Genomic DNA, 22504 nt, shown 5'->3' with positions numbered 1-22504 from the left:
AAGCCCTACCGGATGGCTCATCTCCGTGTTTTTGTGAAACGTGAGGTAGGCTGTCAACAAAGCCAACTCCTGTATATCTTTGCCAAGATTATAAGAGCAAGAGTTAAAAACAGAAATTCCCAAAGAGTAGAGCTGTGCTAATGCCATGGGAGCCATTTCCTAGTCCTTAAGCACATTGTAAGATTCTAGGAAGGAGAGACCTCACGAAAGTCGTGATCTGCATATCATCACAATAAATAAAGGGGGCTGGCAGTTTTGTGGGTAGTGATCCGCAAGCTTCAGCTTCTAGTTAGCTTCTTGATACTAGGAATTATGAGCGAAGCTAGATGATTTTGCACTTCATATATGCAATTATGATGTGGCAGAAACGACCAGCAGAGAGAGAACAGACTTCAACGAATAAGGATATGTTTATCTGTTTATGGCCTATGACTGGCTGCCCAGGGACGTCTAATAGGCGGTCAGCGCTAGTTTTTCTACTTCGATTTTCTCGGTATGTGCAGATGTCTTCTGTTTGAGTGATTGTTGCAAACAAAGCTTTGTTATCAAGACGATAGGTGAAGGAGCAAGCAGATTGCCGTTGTTGAGTTGGAACAGATAGTTGATTTAACTCAAAAGGCAGAGTACTTATGCTTTATTAGATATCGAGAGAAGGAGGCACAATAGCCAACGCCGTCCAAGTAGATGCTGGAACTCTGAATATTTGGTGCCAATAACGTCATGACAGGCGGAACTCTCTTGGAATGGTACGTACCAGACTGCTCAACCCTAACATAAAATATATCAACAAGGGTTCTTTACTGGCAAGGTTCGGCTTCATTGTTAGGCTAAGCGGTACCTGAGACATTAATTTTGACAAGTGAAGCTAGCTAAACTAGCGTTAATCTTTGGGAGATTGAAATTACAGAAAACCAACTAACGGAGTTTCGTAGTAGTTGAAGCTATGGGGTGACAAGTGATGGCAATGATAAAATGGAAGCAGCATGAGAAAATATAAAGCCTTCTTTGAGAGATGATCAAAGCTTGCTATTCCCTTCTGGGCGGCGGTAAATGTGACAGCTGGCTGGGAGGCTTTGGCAACTTTCTATAAGAGGAAAAGGGGGGTTGATCGCCATTCGCTACAGGCTGTGGTCAACCGAGGCTTTATAAGATTATTGCAGGCAGAAAAAGAGAAGCAAGGTAGAGTGTAAGGCAAGATTGATCACCCTGTAAGACATTAGCATAGTGTTGAATTCTTTTGTTTGGTGGGGATGGAACCTGAGAGACACAGACGCTTTTGGCCTCAGCCTTTCTTTCTAGCACACGGATATTTGCCCATGACAAATTCAGACCAAGGGGGGAGCTGTGATCCTGGTCCTATAATTTCATAGGATATTGGCAGTAGGGGCCAACCTTGCTGTTTAGACGCAATAGCAAGCTAGGCTTTTCATGGTGATGTCAACATTAAGACAAATTTCGTTCTATCTTTTTGCGCGCAGGATGGGCGTTGTGGGAAAAGTTAGGAGAAGATTTCTGGAGAATGGGGTATTGAAGTATACACACAGGTATATGTAGATAGTGGATACAATAAGAATGCTTGTAGCTACAGGTATCTAACAAGACTTGCCACGCAACAAAGCACAATGGCAATACATGATAAGTACTTGGCTCGTAATATGATCAAATCGTTTCTGTTTCTGCCATGACGTGATATTATTTCACCGCCTTTGTTCCTCTCTTGCCCTTTTCATCGTTGTCCGTTTGCTGTAAACGCACAGAAAAAAATTGAAATTGATTTTTTGTGTGCCTTGCTGTGACAATACAATGTAATTTCTTGCCTTTCCATTTCGACACCCTTTATCTTGACGTTGTCTTCAAATTTTTTGTTGTCCTCTATCGTCTCGGGTGTGGTGATCCCGAAAAGAAAACAGCCTTAGTATGAACAAGGCCAACTTTCTTCTTTGGCTTTTTTTTAGGCCTTGTTTTGTCTTAGATTGTCCTTGTGTATATCATCGCTTCGTTTACCTGGTGTAGACTGGCTCCCGGCCTGGCTCGGTCTTGTCTGGTCAGACTTGCCATAAGCCTATTCGTCGATATGGCGGGATATTTGCTATACAAGACCTTGCTGTATCCTGTATGTGTAAGTCCCCATGCCCCCTCCATTCTTACGACTTTGTCTTGTTCCCCCAATCCTCCTCCCCCCGACAAGATGATTTTCAAAGATGAAGACTAAATGAGTAGTTTAGCTAACCGAGGATTATCTTGCTCCTTCTTCCTTTTCGCAGTCTACTACATGTGTGCTTACATACAACACTTGCTGCAAAGACCGGGCTTGAAGGCCTACATTACTGCTTTCGGGAGATTAAAATTTTCCTCTGTTATGCTGTGAAGACAAGGCTATATTGCAGTATGGTGAGTCCTTCTGGTCTTGCTGCATCTCAGCTATTGTGGCTGCCGCCGCTGCCGCTGCCGTTGCTATTGCTACTGATTATAACGAAATAATTCCAGCACATATATAATTAGAAGTCATAGGATGCATGCGCATAGTGCCTTGCAGAATCTAGGCTTTTTCAGCTTTCCATGTTGCAGAAACCTCCAGCTAGTGGTTATGTCAACTAAAAACTTTCATTTTCGTTCTTATTTTTTTCCAAGAGCCTGAGCATGGATTTCCCAGCCTTGCCCTGAGCAACCAACAAGACCCCTCGGCTAGAACGCAAAGCTAACCTCCCTAATATCGTGTTCGAGTAAGTAGGGGTGTGGGAGGGTCTCAAAGGGAGCGCGGTAAATATTTGTGTAATGGCCAACCACGAGAAAGAAAATCTATAACTGCACCTCATTAGGGCCTCCGGTTTCATTAGAAGGCAGAGCAGGCTTCTCATCACATCGTTGAATAAGAGACGGCGTGTTTGACTATCATGTCCTCTTGCTATTCTTGTGCCTAGTATTTCAGCTGTGAATGGGCTTGTTTTATATTGCGCTAGTACTAACCTGATGCTACTAAGTTGATGTATAAGTCCTGGCGGACTTGGCGACCGTGCTGGTCTCTTCTTTTGGTTGCCTGGACCTGCCTTGCCTTGGCTTCACATTGGATTAGTTGCGAGCAGTGGTGTCGAGAGGAGCCTTGGCCTTGTCTCCCATCAACTTGATCCTTGCACCCACCCATGCTCTCCTTTCTCCCCCATCCTATTCAACCCACTCTTGGTCACGCCCAGCTTCATTGGCAGCGGAATCACGAATTCCCTCTGTCTTGCCCATTACTGCAACCTTCCTTGCCTTAGCGTTCAAGTGTATTAAAAGAAGGTCATACTTTTGATTACTTGCGGAGTTCTTCGTGGTGTTCTTTTCTCATACTCTCCTTCTTTATTATCACCTGGAAAGGGCGAAAAGGCTGGTTTCGAGAAGAACGAGCACCCGCAGGAACCAAGATCCCAAAGACCTGAAGAGGACTAGACGAGTGATAAACCTAGCATTTGTCCATGTCCTTACTTGCAAGGTATATATCCTCACTTTTGTGACAAATGTTATTAAAGTCCGTCGCCCGCTCTACCTGCCTTTAGCGCCCTTACTTCGACTTACAGAAACCTTTTTTCTTTTATCTTTTTTTTGGCCGGCTTTTGAGGGCATACACGTCTCGTATATATTCAATTTCCTTTTTCTCTTCTTTATTTTTCCTACTGAATTTCCCTTCTTCGGCTGAGCTGTGTAGCCTTTTTTATTTGTTCTTCTTTCTATTTGTTTATTTACTTCATTGTCTCCGTTACCCACATCTCATACATATAAACGCTGTTGTTCTTGAGACGCTTACAACTATACCCCGAGTTTCAAGCTTTGGGCTCTTTGCAACCCCAGCCATCCTTTACCGACCGCTCAACAAAACGGCGAGACGACGACCAGACTTTATCCTTAAAGAAACGTACCAACGATCATACTCTCTAACTTTGGCTCTACGGTTTGACCACGCCAGGTGTTGGGTCCCAGCGTCAAATGGGATCTCACGAGAGTTGCGCCTTGTTATAGTGCTGGTTGTTCTCGAGTCTTGCTTGATCTTCGTCTTGGATATTAGGAGGCTTAACAAAAAAGCACTGGGACTCACGCCTGCGGGTGTGCCCCGGAGCTTGTGCTTTGTTTCTTTTCCTTTGTTTCTCTTGTTTTCTCTTTTCTCCTGAGGCTCGATATGGGTAATGTACAGTCTCAGAGCGCTGGCCTTGCCATCGGCAACGGCCAATTGCATAACTCTGCCGGCGCCATCCGTCGCAACACCGCGAGTCACACTACAGACTTGAACAACACACCACAAAATCAGTACTCCCGACCTCGATTTACATCTACTCTTGACGGCACCTCTACGAATAGTGGCCCTTCAGCAAATTCTCCCCCAAAAAAGGACCTGACGCATAGTCTATCGACTAGACCGAGTGCGTCTGTAAATATCAGCACCGGCCGAACCCGCCTGACCAGCGCAACCATTGAAATTCCCGAGATACCAGAATCTTCTTTTGGCGCAGACTTTAGCAATGTTTTTTCCAGTGTGCTTGTAACCGACGAGATGCCTCCTACCACTACCGCTTTGGAAACTTCGATAGTCTCTCCCGACATGATGACCATGGCGGCAATTTCGACATCAGTAGCCGCTACTACTATACAACAGCCGGAACCTCATACTAGTGATCTGGATTATTTTACTCTACCCTCACACTCACTCTTTCCTCCCACAACACCTACAGTCGCGAAATTCGAACAAACCGCCTCACCCCCCATAGCTACCCCTGCTACACGACAAATGCGTCCTATGTTTTCTTTAGAATCTGACGATGAGAGCCGTCCTTTCTCCCGTTCTAGCTCAGTAGATGGCCCAATAGATGCCGAGGACACTATGTTCGCTGGCGTCTTGGGTGATATGAACTCTAGTGAGGATGATCTCGAGATCAACTTGAAGAAGAATAGACGTACAAGCTTGTTCCGCACATTATCTAGCAAAGACGCATTTGAGCGTGGCCTTAAAACTAAGAGTGTTTTCGTCGCTGGACCAAACTTGCGTAAAGACATGCCAGCCCGTAGAGCCACTACAATGGTGTGTGATCAGTCAATCGCTGATTTTTATTTCAGCCAAGCCGGAATTGATGCGTGAGTATCTGCTATAAATCCTACCCAAACTTTAATGCCATGCATTAAATGCCACTAACAAAATTTCCCTATAGTGCTCACGCTTCGATCATGACTGGTAACCGTACTTCACGAAATTTTGACATGACGTCATATGAAGCAAAACGGCTGCTGAATTTAAACGAAATTCCTTTTGACACGATGGAATTTGAACAGGCCGTATCTGATAGCTCTAGCCCGGCTTGGGATAATGGCCGTGGAAAGACCTCCGAAGGTTTTCCTAGGATTGCATCCGACCTGTCGTTTCTAGCTCCATCAAGGCGGCGTTCCATGGCCCAGACTCCCGGTGTTGCTACCAGAGCTCAACCATCGCTGGTATTTCCACCACGCGCAAGTCGCAGTGCACACGAAACTAGGAGTTTTGGCCAGAGGGGAAGTATGGAGTCTGATTTGGCTGATTCAATTCTGCTTCCCATGCCCAGTCAAATGAATGTGGAGTTGCAGCAGGAAACCTTTGAACGCGCTGTCACACCTTGTGAATCTCGATACATGCAGCTTGGAGGTATTAAGTTTGGGTCTCTTCGCATCATGAATGGGTCGCCTGAATCTAGCCCACGTTCATCTATGATGCTGTTAAATGATGGGCCGGAAAGCTCCGACGCTGCTCACAATCCAACACCTAGTTGTTCTACTCCTGATGCTGCTCATGGGGACAATATCGGACTAAAACTTGCCGAGAGAAGGTCTTTGACGGTTTCCGAGTTGAAGCTAACTCGGAAGGACCTTGGCCTATCCATTGAACCCCTAACCTTAGAAACTCCTATCGCCGCAATTTTTACAGAATCCCCAACAAAACGGCCTTCAGATATTGAAACCAGCGAGATTGCCGAGCCTTCCTTTCTGCCAACTGTTGATCTTTCAATAGATTTGACCTTCGATTTTGGAAGCTTCTCACTTTCCCGCCCAGCAAGCCCTAAAAGTGATCTCTTGACAATTTCTAAGCCCCAGGCTACTGATTCTAGCTTGTTCGAAAATGACAGCGAGTCTGAGTTTTCCCCTGAAATATTACACGTCAGGCCAGATATCAGCGCCCATCCAACACAGACCACTACCGATACTGACCTGCTAATGTCAACACAAACTATCTCGCGGTCAACAAGTGGTACTGTTTCTAGCCCAACCTCTGAATACTCGCGATCTACTACCAAGCGGTCAATGACAACGGATTCTGGTTATGGCTCAAACATGTCGACCAGATCATCGCAGAGCTCCGTGCATGTGAAAGGCGACCGGGGAAATATCGTTCGATCTGCCTCAGGGTCCCAGTCCCGGTGTGGCAGCGTTCCATCTCTTGGTCCATCCGCCTTGGAAAAATCACAATCTTTTGCATCTTCACAGAAAGAACACTGTGCTGAACTTGATGCACAATTTATACCCAGTATTCCACATCGTCCTACTCCATCCCAGAAGATACCGGAGCCGCGCTTTCTTCCTTCATCCATGGAATCGTCGCCCAAAGCGCTTGTCTCAAAGCACTCGAGGAGCTCCACTAGCATGTCGCCGCCATGTGTGCGTAATACTTCTCCGGTATCCCCAAAGGTAGCCCATGTAGCGCTATTGGCTACAAGAAATACCTCTATTAGAAAGCCTAGGAGGCAATCTTCTCATTACCCTGCTAGTACATCCATTTCTAAGCAGACTTGTTCCCCTGATTTTCGGGGCTCGGCAGTGGAGAATGAACCTTCGGGTCCGACACTATCGGCAACAGGTCGAGGAGGTGCTAAGCTGAACAAGTTTAAAAAGCTTCTCAGCGGTGCTGCATTCAGATCCTCGTTTTACTTGCCTAGTAAGGATGAGACTTCAGCTGTTATTGTCGACAACGGGCCTAGTTTGGCGTCTCCCATAGTCTCTCGTAAAGCAAGGGACTTGAAAAGTGCAGAGCTCCTGCATCCATCTGTTAAGAGACTTATAAGGGGTCAGCCAAGTAAAGCAACACTTCAAACTATCATGAGTGTGGGCAGCTTTGAAAATGCCCCGACTTCCATTGACAACCATGTTCCGCAGCAAGTCTTCACGCAAGAAATCCCTATGGAAAATGTCCTGTCGCCTCCGCAGACTATCACGTGCGAAGAACAGCGGGTCACCATCAATTCTGACCAGAGCTATCAAGAGGCTGGTGGGAAGTTGCGTAAGAGGAGATCGTTTATTAGCGACTCTTTCGGCAGTGTTCTTGCGCGCTCAAAGCCTCCAAAGAACATTATGTCGACCAACAAACAGACCAAGGACAAAACTGGAGTGTCCCTATCTACTCCCGCTTCAGAGGCGCCAAAATCTCCATCAAAACGTCCTACTAGATACAGGACTCGTTCTTTTAAGAAGGAAGCTATCAACAATGTAGATCTCAAGGTAGATGCTGCTGCGCAAAAACTTGCATTTGACAAGGCGCTTGCTGATCTTACTGAAGAGCGCAAAAGGACTATCAACCCTATGTTGGGACGCATAACGGATGGGCGTCCGCGCTCTAGTCGCAAGCGAAGCACTACGGATCCGACACAGCCTGGTGCATATATGGAAGCTGCTGTGGCCGAGACTTCGGCGCCCGTTATTGCACACGCTCAGTCTAGAAGCAACAGTGTCTCGCGTACCTATTCATGCGGGTTGTTTGGTAGTGAAACGCCATCTCCGGTGCTGCCTAGTGATGTCTTTGGCTGCCCACAGGGTACCACCACGACTACTACCGCAGAAACCCCACTCCCCATTGATTGGGCTCCTATCACGCCTCGCAGACGCAGCTTTATCAGCCTTCGCCTCTCAAACTTTTGGTCTGACACCCCACCGTGCAAAAGTCGAGACGGCTCTGAGTCCCCTAGAAAGAAGTTTCACTCACGCACATCTTCGCGAGATGGCAGCCAGATCGCCACGCTAGATACCCCTATGCAGACCGTCCGCCCTCAGCGCATTCGTCCAGTACGAGCCTACTCAGATACTCAGCGTCGAAACAGTGGAATGACTGCGGCTGTGCCCACAATCGCTCGCGAAAGGCCCTCTAGCGCTGTGGCTGCGTTTCCATCTATTGAGGCGCAGCAGGGCGTCTCTGGAAGTACACTGCTGCATTCATCTTCAGTCCCTGTACTACCTGTATATCAGCGTCAAAGCCCGGCACAAGGTACATCAACACATCATAACTATGTGCAGAGTAAAAGTCAGGGTCAGTCTCACAAGCATACGAGGCAGTCTAGGCCACCTTCGTGTGCACCTAAGATGCACCAACTGGTGAACATGCAAATGGCGCACGAGCAACAACAACAAGCCATGTACATTCAAAGCTTGAGCTTCTGCCAACGCAAGCAAAAGGCACCGCAAAATCAGCCACTACAACAAAAGCAGCCCTATCGCAATAGCCATCACAGTATCCAGGGCCACACACGTCAGCGCAGCTGGAGTACTGATGCCCAACCGGGCCCAGGCTATAGAGCTCCATACCGGACGTTGCACAGCTATACATCGGCTGTATATCGAAACACGCCGCAATGGAGCCAGACGAACCAATGATGCACTAAACTATAACCATACGTCACGTATTTATTTTCTTTGTTCTTATCTTTATGCCTTTCCCCATATCTTATTCTTCTTCCCTTTTTCTATGTATATTGAAACGCTTTTGTTTTCATTTGCTTGTATTTTTTTTAGGTTAACTTGAGCATATGCTTATTGAAGATTCTGGTTTGTTGGAATCACTGACTTGACGATATTTCTTTTTGCCTTTTTTTTCTATTAACGTGTTTTTACTCTTGATATGCATCCGTTATTAGCGTTCGTCCGTCTCATCAGGATCACTGTCTTCTTTTTTCTTACATTTCTTCGCGCTAGCTGTTCAGGCATTGATGTAAGCTGTCGTTGATTAGCGTGGGATATAGGGCTAATTTATAATTGATAGATGTGGACAGAATGCTAACCGGCCGGTCCAGAACCTTGTTCGCTCCGGTGTGTAATAGAAAACGGTAGTTACTAGCTATAGGGACCATTTGGTATATCTAGGCTCACCTGTGCTACCAAGTCCCCTCTGTCAGACAATATATCCTTGAAGTTTAATTGGACTGGATAATATGAATAATAAACGTTGAATAAAGTCAAGCTCAGGTTCAACTTACTGAATATGGCGTCCTATACATACTTGTAGCTAGTAGATGTAGGGTCTAATCATGGCGTACATAAAGACTATTGGTTAAGACAAGAATTTGATGTTTTCTGATAGCTCGCCGACTCTTCTGCCCTTTTTGCTACTCGGTAGCTCTGCTTGCATTTTGTTTCGTATCAGAATATATTATTCAATGCTATCTATCATGGATCTTTTTCTTAGCAGGCGGAGCGGCATGGCCCCTAGGTGGCTAGTGAAGTTACAAAACTCTCTAATATCTCGCTCCTGGTGCTAGTTGCCCAGCTCCTGAAAATGTTATTTTTCTTAGCTCGTAGTCTACAACTTACTATGAGGATTCAGAAATCTAAGGGGTCTCACAAATGCTAGGGGGCCCTTCTCTTCATCATCTAGTCCAACCTACGGCTTCCTTCATGACGATTTCGATGGCTCCACCGTGCCCTGGGAAATCTTGACTACTAGCCACTTAGAGCCCCGTTGTCTGCGTATCCCAGTAGCGGGGGGGGTGTGTCTGCAGAGCGGTGAGCCCTGTGGGAGAGAGCCTCCCACAAAAGTTGTGGTTGTGTCTTCGGCATGGATGCTCGCCTCTCTTCCTTCCATGAAGCTTCTGACCCATATGCACAAATTTGTCGGCCAAAGGCTCTCCACCATCCTGCGTTGCATTCTCTCTGGGTCGACCGCATCAAAGGCTCCTTTGATGTCTTGAACTTGAATATATTTAACGTCTACGGGAATCACAGAGATCAAACGACGCCAACTCCTTTGATGTCGAACGTGAAGATTGAGTTTACCTTCTTCCATTCTGCCATCATCCATTTGCCCATTGTATTGTATTGTATTCTACCTACCAATTATTTCGCGGTAATACGACGGTCAGACTCGAAAAACGAGTCCTTCACCTGGGAACTTTTTGGATACGTAGCCGAAAATCATCCATTTGCCCGCAAATCTTGGTATCCTTATATACTAGTATAAGGCCATATTTGCCAGGTTCTCATAAGGCACTATGGCCGAGTGGTTAAGGCGCTTCCCTGCTATTCTTGCAGCTAAGGAAGTCCGTTCGCGGGCGCGTGTTCGAATCACGTTGGTGTCGACATTTCTTTTTGAAAGTTCTTCCTCTGCCTCCTTTTTTTTTTTTTTTTTTTTCAGACGTATGTGTTTTCGCCATTCCCATTCCTTCTAACCTCAAAGGGGCTTAAACACCGAACGTGTTAACAAACAAGTTGCGCAGTTTCTAATGAATGCCTCTGTTTTGTTCTTTTTTTCAGCTTTAGCTTTGGCGTATGGTTCACGCGCCTTACTAGCTCTATGATTTCCCTCCATCCCTCTCTCGCCCCATATTAGCATCTCTTGTGTTCTATGCTATAGCTTATCTACTTATCCAATTACCTACCAAGAACAAGTCATGGCTGACCTGGTGTTTGACCCGTTGTTGACTAAGCCCGATGAGCTCCTTCTGAAGAACCTCCGTGATGACATCCTTAAGGCCACGGCCGCAAAGGCTGCCCCGGCACCGTCGCTTGCAACGGCGTTTAATGCTACTAACTTACATGCTAGCCACGACTCAGACCCTGTTAAGCGCAGGGGCCATAACTCCCAGGCATCACACAGTATGCCTCCTTCGTCCACCCCCTTATCTCCACGCTACTCTACTAACACCTCCCCTTGGTAGGCAACGACCATGAGCTCATCACCTATCTAACCGCGCTCAATACGCCAACCGACCCGCTGTTTGAGCCCACGGTCTTTAGTAATGTCACATATGACGAACTGAAGCGCCTACCAGCTTGGCTTAACCATTGGCTACTACAGCCGTACCTGCGGCTAGCCCGGGCCGTTGTACGTGTTGAGGCGGATACTGTCATGCTGACGCACTTGCTACTGTATGCCACAACGACAATCCCGAGTGCACTAGTAATGTTCCTGTGGCGCGCAAACACGTGGCACGGATTTCTTCACGCATTAATGCAATTGCTCTATGCGGGGCCGTATACACTGCTAATGCATCAACACATCCACGGTGGCGGCGTGCTGCATCCACGGCTGGCAGCGGTCGATGCTATCTTTCCCTACATCACAAACTTATTCATGGGCCATACGCATAACTCGTACTACTACCATCATGTCAAGCACCACCACGTTGAGGGCAATGGCCCAAATGACTTATCATCGACGTTGCGCTACCAGCGCGATTCTCCTGCACATTTTGCCGCCTATGTGGCCCGCTTTATTCTACTTATCTGGTTTGAGCTTCCGCTGTATTTTGCGCGCCGTGGCCGCTGGACTGTGGCGGCCAAAACAGCCTTCTGGGAGCTCGGCTCCTATGCGACGTACGTGGCAATGTACCGCGTTAATGCCAAGGCAACCTGCTTTGTCTTTTTGTGGCCGCTAGTGCTCATGCGTATTGCCATGATGGTCGGTAATTGGGGGCAGCATGCGCTTGTCGATCACGACGAGCCGAACTCGGACTTTCGGTCCAGCATCACATTAATAGATGTCCCAGTGAGTTTACAAGTCTGGCGATGTGGGGCAATGTGTTCTTGCGCTGCCTTCGCATCATATTTTACATCCCTTCCCACTCATGCATACTAACACATCCTTCCCACCCCTCTACAGAGCAACCGTCATTGCTTCAACGACGGCTACCACACATCACACCACCTGAATCCCCTGCGCCACTGGAGAGAGCACCCTGTAGCTTTTCTCAAGGCCAAGGCCACTTATGCGGCCCAACAGGCGCTAGTCTTCCACAACATCGACTACATGATGCTCACGGTGCGTCTCCTCATGAAGGACTACACCACACTGGCGCGTTGCATGGTGCCCATAGGCGACCAAATAAGCATGTCCATGGACGAGCGTGTGGCGCTGCTCAAGAGCCATACGCAGAGGTTCACAGAGGAAGAGCTCATAGCCAAGTTTAAGAAGACATAGATGAATGTATATGAGTAATAAAGGAGGATGACGGATGCGGAAGCTTCTTTATGTGAACGAACACCCGTGATGCCCTCACTATAAAACATGTCTCCCCGTTAGAGCCCAGTTCTAAAATTATGTGCACGGCCTATAAATATTTGCAGATTTCCTAGATGGGTTATTAGAACGCAGTTTGCGTATACATGTAGACTCAGGCTCTTGCTATTTTACATACAAAGCCTCTTCTCCATACTATCCTCATACTTCTATCCTCGTCTCTCACTGTCGCTACTACTATTTACTCTAATTCGCTGTCAGTAGTTTCTCCACCGCCCATTTTACTGAGAAATTTCGTAGATCAGAATAATGCTGTCCGACGCCAACAAACAGCACCGGCACGTTCGTCGCATGAATCAGACTAACCAGTGTTCCAACCATGTCGCCAACCGTATCACATTTAGAGATTATGAAGCCGTCGAGCGAGCGAGCCGCGCCAAACGACGCGTTAAAGTTGCGGGCCTGGGCTACCGAGTCCGTGCCGACCAGCGCCTCTCCAACCATCAGGATCTTGTCTGGGTTGGCAAACTTGGCAAACTTCTCCAGCGACGACATCAGCCGCTGGTCGTTATGGCGCCGGCCTGCTGTGTCAATCAGCACCACATCAAAGCCCTCTTGCGCCGCAAATGCGACGGCATCTTTGGCCACTGCAGCCGCATCCTTTCCATAGCCCTTTTGGTACAGTGCTACCTGGCCACCCTCACGCAACGTCAGTTCCTGAAGATTGCGCACATGGACAGCCAGTTGCTCAACAGCACCCGACCGGAAAGTATCGCCAGCAGCAATCAGCACTTTGTACCTGTTTTGCAGCAAAAAGTAGCAGATCTTGGATAGGTTGGTCGACTTGCCAACACCATTGACACCAACGATAGAAATTACGTAGGGCCGTGGCTTAGCCAATGACGTCATACCTGGCGCAGTGACGTTATTAATTTCGCGGAGAAGATCAAGCGACGATGTTGGTGTGAGCATCTTTGTAAGCGAAGCCTCCATAGCGAGTTTTATTCGGTCCTGTGTACCTAGAAAATGGGGAGGCATAAAGTTAGTAAATTATTAATCTGCACCTCAGGGGAAAGAGAAAATCATGATGAAAAAAGGAGCAATACACAAAAGGCAAAAAGAATACTTACTCTCCCATGTGCTTGTCTTCACGCCAACGAGTTCCTTTTCTACACCTTCGCAAAGCCGAAGTGCCGCCTCACGTGCCACATTCTTTTTAAGCAAGTGCTCTTCCATGCCCTTCATAGCCTTTTCCAGGTCCTCTTTAGTCAGAGTCTTGCCACCCACCACGTTGCGGAACATGTCGCCAAGTGTGCTAAGCCCAGTGCCGACAAGTCCACCTTTCCTCGCGCCTGCTTGGGCGTCAGCTGCGGCCTCAGCCTTTTCGGATTTCTTTGACTTGGCCAAAGCCAGTATATCATGCACCTCATCGCCAAGGTCGCGTAGCACAAATTGGCCTTTGGCCGTAGTAGTACCCCACGTTGAGGCATCGGGGTTTTCCAGATTGGCCGAGGGCCCACGAGCTTCTAGTGCTGAGCTGTCGCCTGGAGCAGAGTAGTCAAGCTGCACGTCGTCATCCTCAGTGGCAATACCATCAGCGTCCCATTTCCGACCCTTCTTCTTAGTATCCTTAGCGGAAACAGCAGTCTTAGTTTTGCGCGTAGATGAAGACGACTCGTTGCCGGATTGCACAGCAGATTGTGCCTGGGCTTTGCGTTGTCGACGCGACAGCTTACCACCAGGACCAGCTATGGCAGTGCTGGCGGTAGTATTTGTGATCATGGGGGTTGTTGGTCTAGAGGGCATGGAGTCATCGGCCGAAAATTCGTCGAAAGCAAGCGGGGTGCCGGTAGCTGGTGTGTGTGCGGTGGGACCAGCAACCTGTTCAAGCTCGTCAAGCTGCTGGTCGAAGTACTTCTCAAAACTGGCACAGTTAACGATAGTAGTGTTTGGTCTCTTGAGCTTATCTTCATAGAGGCTGACAAAAATAGTGCTGATGTTGTCAACGAGACTATCAACCCAGGGGAGGTGGATGACTGATCTGTAAACGGCCTAGCAAGGGTCAGTAGATGCAAAGCAGAGGCTGTTTGTCTATCCTATCTATCGCAAAGGAAAAAAATACAAAGAAAAGACTCACCACAAATATCACGCCGAGTTCCTTAACTAACGTCCACTTAATCGTGTGATGATCCGTCTTATAGGCCATATTTGTCTTAGCCGAACCCGTGTCAGTCTTGGCACCGGGGATTTTGTCTTCGATAAAGACATCTGTGATAAAGCTGTTGACTATTGAAGGGCTAGTCTTGTTAAAGGCTCTAGACCATAGCACCACGCCCGCTGTAGTGACAATCTCGAAAGACTCAAGCATGGTGACTAAATATCCGAAGAACTAACGGTTATTAAGGCAAAGGCCAACGACGTAGGTTAAAAGTTAGGGGGGTATCAAAGAAAAATGCAGACGAAGATAAAAAGAAAGGTAATAAAAAGAAGTAAAAGAACCAAAATAAGCCAGGCGCAAGGATAAGATAAAAGACGATAAAAGGAAGACCGTCACTAGTATTGCAAGTGTGGTCACGATAGTTTATATGGAGGAGTTGAAGTTCAGAAGGCCAGACATCCACAGCTACGATTAGTGAGTGATAGGCTGGCTTGCGTGATAAGAACCATTCTCAGCATCTTATTGGCCCGATAATAATCCTACCTTATGTAGTGGGGAACGTATAAGCATGTAAATAACCATGCCAGCTGTTAAAAGCTACTATCAGGTGTCAGCACGTGACCCATTCATAACCCCTGTCTGGACAGGGCGGGCAGCAAGGCGAAACTGTTCTTTCGGTCAGGTCAACCAAGAGCAAGCTCCATCTTCAACCACATGCGACCCCCAACCAAAGGACTACAGCCTTTTGTTCATCTTCTCTTCTTTTTCTTTCCAATTGCTTGCTAGTCGTTCCCCAAGTCGCCCACTCCTCCCAACCGTAACACTATGCAACGACCAACAACATACGGCCAATCGCCGCCGCTGCACCACCCCGTCCCACAACATGTCTCGACCGTGCCGCAACTCCGCTCGCCACCGCCTCCATCACACTCACAACCTCAAGCCCAGCCCGGCACTGCAGGCTATGGCAATCCGTACACATCAAGCGCCACCCCAGGCGCTAGCGGACCTGGTGGTGCGGGGACAGCCGGCGCCAACATGTTTGGTAACTACGGGCAGTTTATGAACGACCCTACGACACAGGTGGCAGCCCAGTTTGGTCAGACGGCCTTCAAACATGGCCAGGAATATGTCGAACAGAACATCAACCGCTGGTTCAACTTTGCTTCACTCAAGCCGTACTTCAATGTCACCAACTCATATGTCGTCAACAAGCTATTTCTTGTGCTGTTTCCCTGGCGTCACAAGCCATGGTCTCGCAAACAAGCCATGGGAGGTGCCAGTGGCCAAGAAGCGTGGTATTTACCGCCGCGCGACGACGTAAATAGCCCCGACATGTACATTCCAGGTAAGAAACAAACGCAAATCGCGGGGAGCTATCGCCGCCACTAGCTATGATTAGTTGACATAGATGCTGACACTTCCATCGACAGTAATGGCCCTCGTCACTTATGTTCTGCTCTCTACCCTTGTTGCTGGCCTCCGTGGCGAGTTTCAACCCGAAGTGCTCGGCACCACGGCTTCAACAGCGCTAGTTGTTGTGATTGTCGAGATTCTAATTCTCAAGCTTGGTTGCTACCTGCTGGGTATCTCTAACCAGTCCCAGCTTCTCGATTTAATTGCTTATTCTGGCTATAAGTTTGTGGGCATCATTGTCACTATTGCTGTGGCCGAAGTCGTAAACGGCGGCCACGGCACGGGTGGTTGGATTGGCTGGCTTGTGTTCGGATACACCTTCCTAGCTAACTCGTTGTTTCTTGTGAGTATCTTGCCTTGTTTCCTCGTTATTCCGCGCACTAACCAGCCTTTTTCCCTTCTTCTCTAACTCAGATGCGCTCTCTCAAATATGTGCTTTTGCCTGAAAACAACACCAGCGGTCACGCCAGCGTGCACACATCCCGCTCCAAGCGCAATCAACGCACACAGTTCCTCTTTGCATATTCGTATCTAGTACAGCTTTTCTTCATGTGGATGCTCACGCGACCTTGAATGGCCATAGGTGGCTGTGGACCCTTGAGCCCAGCCTTAGCCCAACCTGGCTTGGCCTAGGTCTAGTCTCCCAAGCCATTATGAGTATTGATCGAGTATGACATCCATTACTTCATTGGAGGATTTCAGGGGGGACAGGATGCTTTAGATTTCTATTCCAACTTGATGAAAAATACAGGCCATGTCGAACGTGATGAAAGATGGTCGTCTCCCCGTCGTGCGGTAGTCTCACGTGATTTCATCGAGCTATATGTCTTGTGGGTTACACGAGGTCTAGGGTTTGTCTCAAACTTGTTCCTAGACCCCTATTGGACAACTAACTCGTACTCGACCTCACTTGAAACTCTACGTCAACCACAACCCCCCATTTTCACCATTACCACTACTGCACCTATTATAAGCGCCAGTTTCCCAGTTTTTCTCTAATCTAGCACACCTTTTTCTCTTGACCGCTCTTTTCTACTCTGACTCAGCCTCTCTTTGGCTTTACTTCAGGTTTTTAACTCGCTAACCTAACAAGCCCGCGGCTTTGTTGGCTTTCAGTGACCCGGGTGCGTGCATATTGATCACACATATACACATACACACAGTGTACCTATCACAGCCCATATCACAGTCACATATGTGTCGGCTTGTTTGCCACCGATCAGTCACTAGCCACTAGGCTACTTTGCTGCCTCGGCCTGGGAGGTCTTTCACATCTCTCATTTCTCGCCTGCCTCTTGCCTTTTGCCTCTTGTCTCACCACTCCTCCCTTTCCCAGCCTCACTCACACACCCAATCGGCCAACCAAGAGCCTGAGGCCCAATCCCAACAATTTCTCTAACTTAGCTCTAGTACTGACTCTTACTCGACCCCAACTCCAGGTACTGCAAGGATTGTCTCAGCCTCTCCAGCCATGGCTCTTCCAGTCATTTTCAAAGTGACACTACAGGCTACTATTATCAATGTCTGCTCTAACCTGATTGCCCAGGGCCTAACGGCTTTCCAGGCTGGTCTAGATATCAATTTCAATACTGCTACTATCAACTGGGTCTCAGTGTTCCAGTTTGCAGTATTTGCCGTGCTCAACACGCCGCCTAACTTCCTATGGTACGATGTTCTACCCTAAACCATTGTTTCAAACATGGCATACCAAAACTTGCAAGCCCATTATTAAAAATATATTTACGCTCAGGCAAACTTGGTTGGAAGAAATGTTCCCTTCGAACCATCCGCTGCCCACACCAACTAGAAAATCCAAAAGCCTCTCTAATGCCTCTGCCACATCCCCCAAGCCACGTCTCAATGTGCGCCACACGGTTATAAAGTTCCTACTTGATCAGACCATTGGCGCAGCCGTCAACACTCTTCTCTTCTCGTTGGTCATGGGTGCGTTGAAAGCTTCCATGACCCCCCTAGCCAACGAACCGCCTATTGTCACTGGTACCAGCAGTATCGCCTTCCTCTTAAGCAATCGCGCCGTTGATGCTGCCCGGGTCGACTGGCCAGCTCTCTACGCCACGGCACTCGCGGACTTTTGGCCGATTATAGTAGCGGGATGGCGGCTGTGGCCGGCGGTCAGCGCAGTCAACTATACGCTAGTGAAAAGCGTAGAAGTACGCAATTTGTTAGGAAACTTGGCGGGGCTAGGGTGGGGAGTGTACATGAGTATGCTGGCGGCCGGGTATTAGGTCAGGAGGAAAACATAGGAGTAAAAACATAGGGGATGTGAGGGCCATTGTGGCTAGGATTGGCGAGGACAAAAGCCATGTCTGTTCGCATATTGTATCTACAAGTTATAGGTGCTACGATAATAGAATTTCAGTCTAATCTAGCCAAATAGGACGCTTACCCTCCCCAACACACGCGTATCCGCACAAGCACGTGAGCCATACATAGCACGTACATTACGTGGACACATGAGGAAAGAGGCAGTGATAAATGCATAGAGGCGGAGGAACGAGTGACCGTCCAATACTAAAGCAAAATCCAGCCATAGTTATACCAAACAAGACTAATGCCGAGACAAGTTCAAGACCGGCCTCTTTTGTAATTTCTTCTCGGATTCGGATTCCTTTGCTTTTGCTCTGACAACCAAGTGCTCAAAGGTTACTTACCGCCAAATAGTCAAAATAAGAAAGAGAAGGAAGGCTATAAAGGGCATTAAAGAAAGAAAGCAAAGTTTTATTATGGACACAGAAAGTGATTTGCACAGGGGGTCAAGGCGGAAGAAGAGAAGAAAAGAAGAAGGGGCCAGTTGGTAGGCATGTGGCCAATGTGGGCATGGGATGTGACTAGCACTACAAGGGGGTCAGGCAGGCAGCCTTGGCTCTTGGTTGTCCGAGTTCTCTCACCCTCTCCTTTTTTTGTCAAGCAAGCACAGGCATACGAGAAATGCCCTTCATGGCATTTGTGATTACAAAGATGTCGTCATTCGTGCAGCCTTTTCCATTAATAAGGGGAAGAAGGGGGGGGAGAAGAAAGGCCAGACACAAGCGTTTGCTAAGCTGTATTGCTGTTGTCTGATATTCGTGCACAGCCTCCTTGTAAGCACCTTCTCATTGGCCTGCCAGGAGGTTAGGGGGGTTGCGCAACGCAGTAATGTTCGGACGGCCAAGAAACAAGAGGAAAGAGAACAGAAGAGAAGACAAGAAAGCAAAGAAGATTAAGCCTGCTAGAATCTATCGGAGGCCGGAGTCGGCGCAAGCGGGGTTACATCCGTTTTACGCACTTAGCCTGAGCCTGATTTGCACGGAGATTTGCGAACGGTTACAGCACAATAGAGGTATAAAAAAAAAAAAAAAAAAAAAAAAAAGAAATACAAACGCAGTAGATTCTTTTGCAAAGACAAAAAAGAGACAACGCGAGGAAAAAGATATGCTGTAGGCCCATGCCAGATTCGAACTGGCGTCTTTGGAAGACCTTGATCGTGAGTAATCAAAATCCAACGTCATAACCACTAAACTAATGGGCCTTAGCTCGCTGTTTAACCGTGATATATCAGCATATATAAATAATACACGAAAATTTGCCATCAACACCGGGCAAACGTTGAATAAAACATCAAGCAAGGTAAACGCAAAATAACACAGCAACAATGGCCATCAGTCGCCTAGCATTTTATAAAATTCCAAATCGATATAAGCTATCTGACTCTGACAGGTAGTAAATCGCAAAATTCTGCCCAATATTGACAAATTGGTGCCTTAACCCTATTAGGGTTGCACCTTGAAAGTGTCAAGACTTTGGCAGTCCACGGTGACACAGCTTCCCCAGCAAACTTTTAGCTTCATCCTTCTCTAGTTCATCAATTGTATTGCAAAGTTTATCGTTTGTCCCTTTTCTTGATTTACACCGCCATTTCTATCTACCCGCAATTTTCTTTTTTTTTTTCCCCTCTCCTTCTCACCTTCTTCCGTGTGCCCTGTGGACTTTTTCCTGCCACGCACATTTTTGTCTCCATCCTAAAAAGGTCTCGTGACAATAGTCTTTTTTTTTTTTTCCCTTAGGGTGTGGGGTTTGGATGGTGTATGTAGGAAAAATAAACCATAAAAGACAAAAGGCTTGGATCTGCATCACTTTCAGAGGTTTTCTCATTTTTCTTCTCTCCCCCCTCATCTATTGCAGACACTTCCTGTATTGTCTTTGTGGTTGATGTTGCATGAGAAATTTGCTTTTATTACGTCATAGCACATGCCATGATTAGATGATCAGGTGGAGAGAAGAGAATACAAGTAATACAAGTCGAGAGTACGTACCCTGCACACCAACGTAGACACGGGAAGACAACCAAGCAATCAGGCTGTTACTGTTATAGCTGTTCTCTATTTTTTTCTTTTCTTGTCCCCTCCCTCTCATACAGACGAAGATCGTCCCATCCATCTCTCTTACTTAGCCTGCATCTCTTGTCTCATTTTCTTTTTCCTCCGCCTAGGTCAGATCAGCTCCCTTTATCCCAGCCGCGCGACAAGAGTTGAGAAGAAGACGGGGATATATCCCTTCTTGCAGCGGTCTGGCCCCAAATTTATGTGCTTGTCCTCATTTCCGGCAAAAATAAGAGAAGTTGCAGCCCTTTCTACGCTCAGTATTTATTTCCCTCGTGCTTCTTAAATTTGACCCTCTTCTTTTCTGTCGCCAAACTTACATGCCCATACAAAAGAACCTCGGACTTGAGACAGCAGTGCGTGCTACCACAAGTACTTGATACCTGTGGTCAGTGTACTTGCTTTTCTAATGTAACTCTGTGGCCTTATTGAAGTAAACGCTCTCTTTTTTCTTTTTTTCAATAAAATGTTTTCCTTTTATCTATCCTTCCTTTCCTTCCAGAAGCCGGCAAATGTGGCAGTGAAAAGACGAAGAAAAAAGTAAATCGGGCGGCTAAATCAGGAAATGATTGCTCTCTTCCCTTCCTCTGTTCTTTTTAACCTTCCCCAATCAAGAAACACCAAACAGAAAAAAGGAGGCGCGAAAAATAGCTCCACCTCTGGGGGTTGCGTCTCGCTTAACCCTAATTATAACATCACCCAATTTCATGAACGAACCAATAAACCAAACCTCTGGTTATCCCTACCTAAAAGCGCCCGCCTCTTTACCTTGTCACTTTTCTCTCCAGCCATTTGTGCTCTTTTCCTTCTTTTCTCGTTCTTCTTTTCTCCGATGACATCATATATGTGATGATCCCAGTAATAAAACTGCTACCCTGCCAGGGTTCAGAGCTTCCGTTTTTTTTTTTCCCCTTCCTTTTAACTCTTTCTATTTTCCTTCTTCTTTTTGAGTAACCAAGTTTATACTTTAGGCTCAGGGCTCCCTTCTCTTCTCCCACCAAACCAAGGCAACTTCGACTGACATAGGCTACTTTAGCTCAGCTTTGAAGGGTTCTGTAGTATTGATGCAATGTATATGATGACCCCAAGTTTATTCTGCCACTAGCTTAGCCAGGCTTGAAACCTGCGCTGCTTCTCAGCTCAGACCCTTTAGGAAGAATCTCACCACTGCAAGATTAGGGCTGATCTGTGCTTTGGGTTTGGTGTATGTGTTTTGCGTCTATATGCAATGCAGACTTGGCTTGGATAGTATATAGTGTTGTCTCCTCGGCTCATTTTGTGATGTGTTTTGTGTCCGTGTCCGTGTGTACCTGTGCTTGCTTTGTATCCTTTCTACGTTTGTTTGCCCCTGTCATATATTGTGTGGATTTTGTTTTTCTTTCCCTGTCCGTGTCTTCTTATGTCCACTGCTATGGGCCCGGTAATCATTATCCAAACTCCTGGAAAGAGTATGAGAAACCCTGAAATACAGCTAGTGGGCTAGGCCAGGCCGGCTGTAGTGAAGTAAATTGAAGGAGATTGAGCTAAACTTATCTTCTTCCCGTTCTTCTATCAGTGCTCAGACCTCTTCTTTTGCTGTGTCCTTCCTTTAGTTCTGCTTGGACTTGGTAGTCTGCTACTTGTCCGTTTGCTTTGTTACTTCTTAGTTTCTACTTGAACCATTTTAGTTCCCCTTGGCTCTCAGACCTCCGTGTGACCATTGTGTTAGAGGTGAGAAGGAGAAATGAGAAGCTTGACAAGAACGAGGGTGAGAAGGGCAGACGGCGCAAAGGAGATCCAGACTGACCAGGTTGGACTAGACTGGACTGGATTAGGCTAGGATGGGCTAGACTGTTGTGGTGTATACAAGCCCTTTGTATTTTTTAAAAATATATTCTTTTTACTTGGGGGCTTGCCTTGTGACTTCCGAGCGCCCAAACCCAGCCTTATGCACTTGTGCAGCTCCGTACCCTTGTGAGACTACTTTGCACTTTGGTTTTGGAGTAGCTCTCATCGATTGGTTGTGGAATAACATGTATTGTGTGGTTCGTGGTGTTATCACTCATGCAGCTCACATCGTGTGCTGTGATACAAGTCACCCACAGGTGTAAGCCACCAAAACAATGAGAACTAAATCATACCGTGTGCCTTCCTCTAGCAAGAGACAGATGCCATTCGTTGTCCCTAGAAAGCTACATCTACTAACTTCCCTTGCTTCTGGATTTATATGGCACTATGCATTGCTTCCTATTCTTCCTTCCTGACCTGTCTTGACCGGTCTTTCTCCTCCGTCTCTTTGTTTGGACTTGACTTCCTGCTCAACGAACTCTAACATTTTCGCAGGATCATCTTTCCTCTTTC

General features: G+C 47.1%; 4 protein-coding genes across 4 annotated transcripts; 3 read left to right on the top strand and 1 right to left on the bottom strand.

Moving 5' to 3' along the window:
* Window positions 1–4153: 4153 nt before the first annotated feature.
* On the top strand, window positions 4154–8267 carry HOO65_090257 (uncharacterized protein; the record flags this gene model as incomplete). Its single annotated transcript, XM_071004426.1, has 3 exons — window positions 4154–5103; window positions 5178–8182; window positions 8230–8267. 3 exons carry the CDS (start codon window positions 4154–4156, stop codon window positions 8265–8267), a joined length of 3993 nt encoding a protein of 1330 aa, XP_070856143.1.
* Window positions 8268–10643: 2376 nt separating this feature from the next.
* Window positions 10644–12172, top strand: HOO65_090256 (Fatty acid desaturase; the record flags this gene model as incomplete). Its single annotated transcript, XM_071004517.1, has 3 exons — window positions 10644–10848; window positions 10911–11740; window positions 11855–12172. 3 exons carry the CDS (start codon window positions 10644–10646, stop codon window positions 12170–12172), a joined length of 1353 nt encoding a protein of 450 aa, XP_070856142.1.
* A 285-nt stretch (window positions 12173–12457) lies between these two features.
* HOO65_090255 (Signal recognition particle receptor subunit alpha -like protein) lies at window positions 12458–14579 on the bottom strand (the record flags this gene model as incomplete). Its single annotated transcript, XM_071004473.1, has 3 exons — window positions 12458–13230; window positions 13342–14263; window positions 14349–14579. The coding sequence occupies 3 exons, from the start codon at window positions 14577–14579 to the stop codon at window positions 12458–12460; spliced, it is 1926 nt and encodes a 641-aa protein (XP_070856141.1).
* A 615-nt stretch (window positions 14580–15194) lies between these two features.
* On the top strand, window positions 15195–16358 carry HOO65_090254 (er to golgi transport protein yif1; the record flags this gene model as incomplete). Its single annotated transcript, XM_071004560.1, has 3 exons — window positions 15195–15717; window positions 15803–16128; window positions 16200–16358. The coding sequence occupies 3 exons, from the start codon at window positions 15195–15197 to the stop codon at window positions 16356–16358; spliced, it is 1008 nt and encodes a 335-aa protein (XP_070856140.1).
* Between the last annotated feature and the right edge of the window lie 6146 nt (window positions 16359–22504).

The sequence above is a fragment of the Ceratocystis lukuohia genome (assembly GCF_044167205.1).
Source record: "Ceratocystis lukuohia strain C4212 chromosome Unknown Supercontig9_pilon, whole genome shotgun sequence".
NCBI lineage: Eukaryota > Fungi > Ascomycota > Sordariomycetes > Microascales > Ceratocystidaceae > Ceratocystis > Ceratocystis lukuohia.
This window is presented reverse-complemented; position numbering and strand designations above follow the sequence as displayed.